At 38.7% G+C, this 3,649-nt stretch overlaps 1 protein-coding gene across 1 annotated transcript in view; it reads right to left on the reverse strand.

Moving 5' to 3' along the window:
- Nucleotides 1-2,727: 2,727 nt before the first annotated feature.
- LOC103091171 (zinc finger protein 655-like) overlaps nt 2,728-3,649 on the reverse strand; it is a 1,932-nt gene continuing 1,010 nt past the window's right edge. Inside the window, exons 2-3 of the mRNA XM_007468906.1 lie at nt 3,201-3,633; nt 2,728-3,134 (exon numbers count right to left, since the gene is read on the reverse strand). Coding sequence (XP_007468968.1) covers nt 2,728-3,134; nt 3,201-3,633 — 840 coding nt within the window. The remainder of the gene's footprint in view (nt 3,135-3,200; nt 3,634-3,649) is intronic.

Raw genomic sequence — 3,649 nt, forward strand, 5'->3', positions numbered from 1 at the left:
TCCTGCTGTGAAGCAGGTTTCTAGAAGGAACTGAGTTGCAGCCAGGAAGGTGATTCTAAGATTCCCAAATGCTTCTGGCTGAGGACTTCAGATTTTATTTGAAACAGATTCTCAGAGTACCAAACACACCTTTATTCAAGTGGAAGTACAAAAGCACATTCCTAAACCAAATGCATACATGTGATTTTTACATTTTCTGCTATTTCGAGATTACTTAATCCTGTTTCATAATCACTGGAGGTGATTACCCGTGGTCTCTATCCGAAGGGTATATATGGTCATAGACAGGAAAACGAAAACATGCATTTTTCGTATGCTTTTACATTTAGATCAATTCATTTAGGTCCCTACCGTGTCCTGATGAGATCCTATGCTTGCTGATGGCTAAGAGGTAAAATACTGTGGTAGAACTACCCTAGAGGTTATTAGCCATAAGAGGCTTACAGAGTAAGCAATGAATTTTTATATATTTGTTAAGGATCCCTAGAGAATATTTTAACATATGAATTATGAAAGCCTCAATCGCTGGAACGACAACTAGAATTTTAAATAACACTTGTCTTATTCACAAAATATTTTGACGCTTAAGATGGAAAAATACAATAGAATGCTTTGACATCATCTAAAGAATCATGAACTCTTGCTAGGTGTTATGACAGTGACACTGAACTCTGGAGCCAACATCTGTGCTCAGTTTCATCAATCAAAAAAAAATGTTATATGGCCTGCAGACGCTAGTAAAATACAAAAAATATGATGACGTGTAAACAATTAAAAACAGATAATGAAAAACTGTAATGGTTAAATTTTACAGGTATATCTGCCATTCTTGAAATATACTCTCTCTAAAGATATTACACAAGAAGAGCAATACCTTTGATGGAAGGCAGCATTCCCTTACGAAGATCTCTGATTTCTTAGTATATGTTCTTTACGTTTTACCCTATCAAAAGCAGACTTGAGCATACTGCTGGCCTTCAATGGACATATATAAAATAATTCTGAACTTAGACATGCAGAATAGGCGCTGAATACAGCTAGGCTACCATCAGTCTTGCTGGCTTCCTAAGGTCTTTTTCATCTCTTTTAGAAGGCTGTGCATGTTAACACAGCTAAGAACTTGGGTGTCACTTGAAAATGTTTAGCTGCCTGCCACAAACTCAGGGGTAACAGAATCCTTCATACTCATGGATGGACAGGGTGTGTAAATCCATTTCTTTTAAAGGAAGATAATTTGCATTAGGACAGAAGACACCAAAAAAGCAAATAGGGGTGGCATACCTGCTGGTGTAAAGCTTAAAACCAGGAAACCATCATTGAAGGTGCTTAAGAGAATGGAGAAATCAACAGGAATCCAAATGTTACGGCTGGAAAGAAATAGGGTCCTCAGAAAACAGAAGGCCTAAGAGTCTGTTTTGGAGAGAACTTTGACTGAGAACAGCAGAAAAAGCTAAATGAGAAACTTTCCAGAAGTTGACATGTTTTAACATTGGTGTATCAATATATGTTAGGGAAGCTGTGAACAATAAGAACCAACTTCAGGAAAAATAAAAGTGTTTATAGGCCACATTAAAATAAAAATAGCTTAGGGGCTTCCCTGGTGGCGCAGTGGTTGAGAGCCCGTCTGCCGATGCAGGGGATACGGGTTCGTGCCCCAGTCCGGGAAGATCCCACATGCCGCGGAGCGGCTGGGCCCATGAGCCACGGCTGCTGAGCCTGTGCGTCCGGAGCCTGTGCTCCGCAACGGGATAGGTCACAACAGTGAGAGGCCCGCGTACCACAAAAAAAAATAAAAATAAAAATAAAAATAGCTTAAATGAGTTCCATAAATAAAGCATACATACCTACTTATAACACCTATTAAATGAAAGAATGCCACGAGAAAACAGAACTGCATTCACCAAGTCACTCCTCTGACTAGATTCTTCTGCAATGAAAAAGACTGGGACTATATATTAACGATTTCATATGCAAATAATAATTTTCCCTTCAATATTTTGATGTTGAATAAAGCCTGAAATATGGTGCTAAATGTTTCCACTTGCATTATATCAAATTCCTGTCTGGTGTGGATATTCTGATGATGAAAAAAGACTTGAACTCCTAGACTTGTCATTTACTATATACCCAAATGACTTCTCTTGGGTATGAATTCTTTGCTGAATGAGGGTTGGAATATGGCTGAATCCTCCCACACATACACATTTATTACATTCATAGGTATTCGGCATGAAATGAATTGGATGCTCACCAAGTAGTTTCTTTGACTGAAGGCTTTTTCACGTTTATAGGGTTTCTCTCTAGCGTGTATTCTTTTATGTCGACTAAGACTTGAATTCTGACTGAAAGATTTTTCACATTCTTTACATATGTAGAGTTTCTCTCTAGTATGAATTCTCTGATGTCTAGAAAGGGCTGAACTCTGATGGAAGATATTCTCACATGCATCACATTTATAGAATTTTATTCCAGTATGAATTCTCCAATGGTGACTAAGGTATGAAAATAGCATGAAGCATCTACCACCTTCAACGTATTTGTAGGTTCTCTCATTGGTATGGGTTTGCAGGTGTAAAGAGTTTAACACGGACTAATAGCTTTCCAACGTTCATCACATTCAGAAGGTTTCTCTCTGGTGTGAATTCCCCAATGATGAATAAAGGTTGAGCTGGGACAGAATCCTTTACCACATTCAGGACACACATGATTTCTCCCTGGTGTGAACTCTCAGATGCTGAATGAGGCCTGAACTTGACTAAATGTCTCTCCACGTTCATTACATTCACAAGGTTTCTCTTTGGTATGAATTCCTTGATGGTGGACGAGGTGTGCTCTCTGACTGAGGTTCTTTTCCCACACATCACAATCAAAGGCTTTTTCTCTGGTGAGCACTTCCTGTTGCAGGACAAGATCTGAGCTATGGTTGAAATTATCCTGATAATCATTACACTCATAGGATTTCTCTTTCCTATGAATTTTGTGATGCTGAATAAGGCATGAGGTTTGACTGAAAGCTTTTCCACATTCATTACATTCATGTGGTTTCTCTCCTGTGTGAATTCTTTGATGCTGAATAAGATGGGAATTCAATCTGAAGTCTTTTCCACATTCATTACATGTATAGGGCTTTTCTCTGAGACGAATTCCTTGATGCTTAATAAATGTCAACCCACATTCGTTGTATTCATAGGACTTCTCTTCACAATGGACCTTCTGATGTTCAGCTAAGTGTGAGGTATGACAGAAGTCACTGCCACACACAGTACACTTACAAGGCATCTCTCTGTGAACTCTCTGATGCTGAGTGAGGTGTACACTACGACTGAAGACTCTTTCACAATTGCTACATTTATAAGATTTTGCTCTAGTGTGAATCCTCTTATGCTGAATTATGTCTAAGCTCTGACTACAGGATTTGTCAGACGCCTCACAGGATTTATCAGATGCTTCACATTTATAGGGTTTTTCTCTAGTGTGTATTCTTTTATGTCGACTAAGACTTGAACTCTGACTGAAAGATTTTTCACATTCTTTACATTTGTAGGGTTTCTCCCTAGTATGAATTCTCTGATGTCTAGAAAGGGCTGAGCTCTGATGGAAGATTTTCTCACATGCATCACATTTATAGGATTTCTCAGTGGCAGGGAAG

Source organism: Lipotes vexillifer, unplaced genomic scaffold, assembly GCF_000442215.2.
Source record: "Lipotes vexillifer unplaced genomic scaffold, Lipotes_vexillifer_v1.1 scaffold12, whole genome shotgun sequence".
Classification (NCBI taxonomy): Eukaryota; Metazoa; Chordata; class Mammalia; order Artiodactyla; family Lipotidae; genus Lipotes; species Lipotes vexillifer.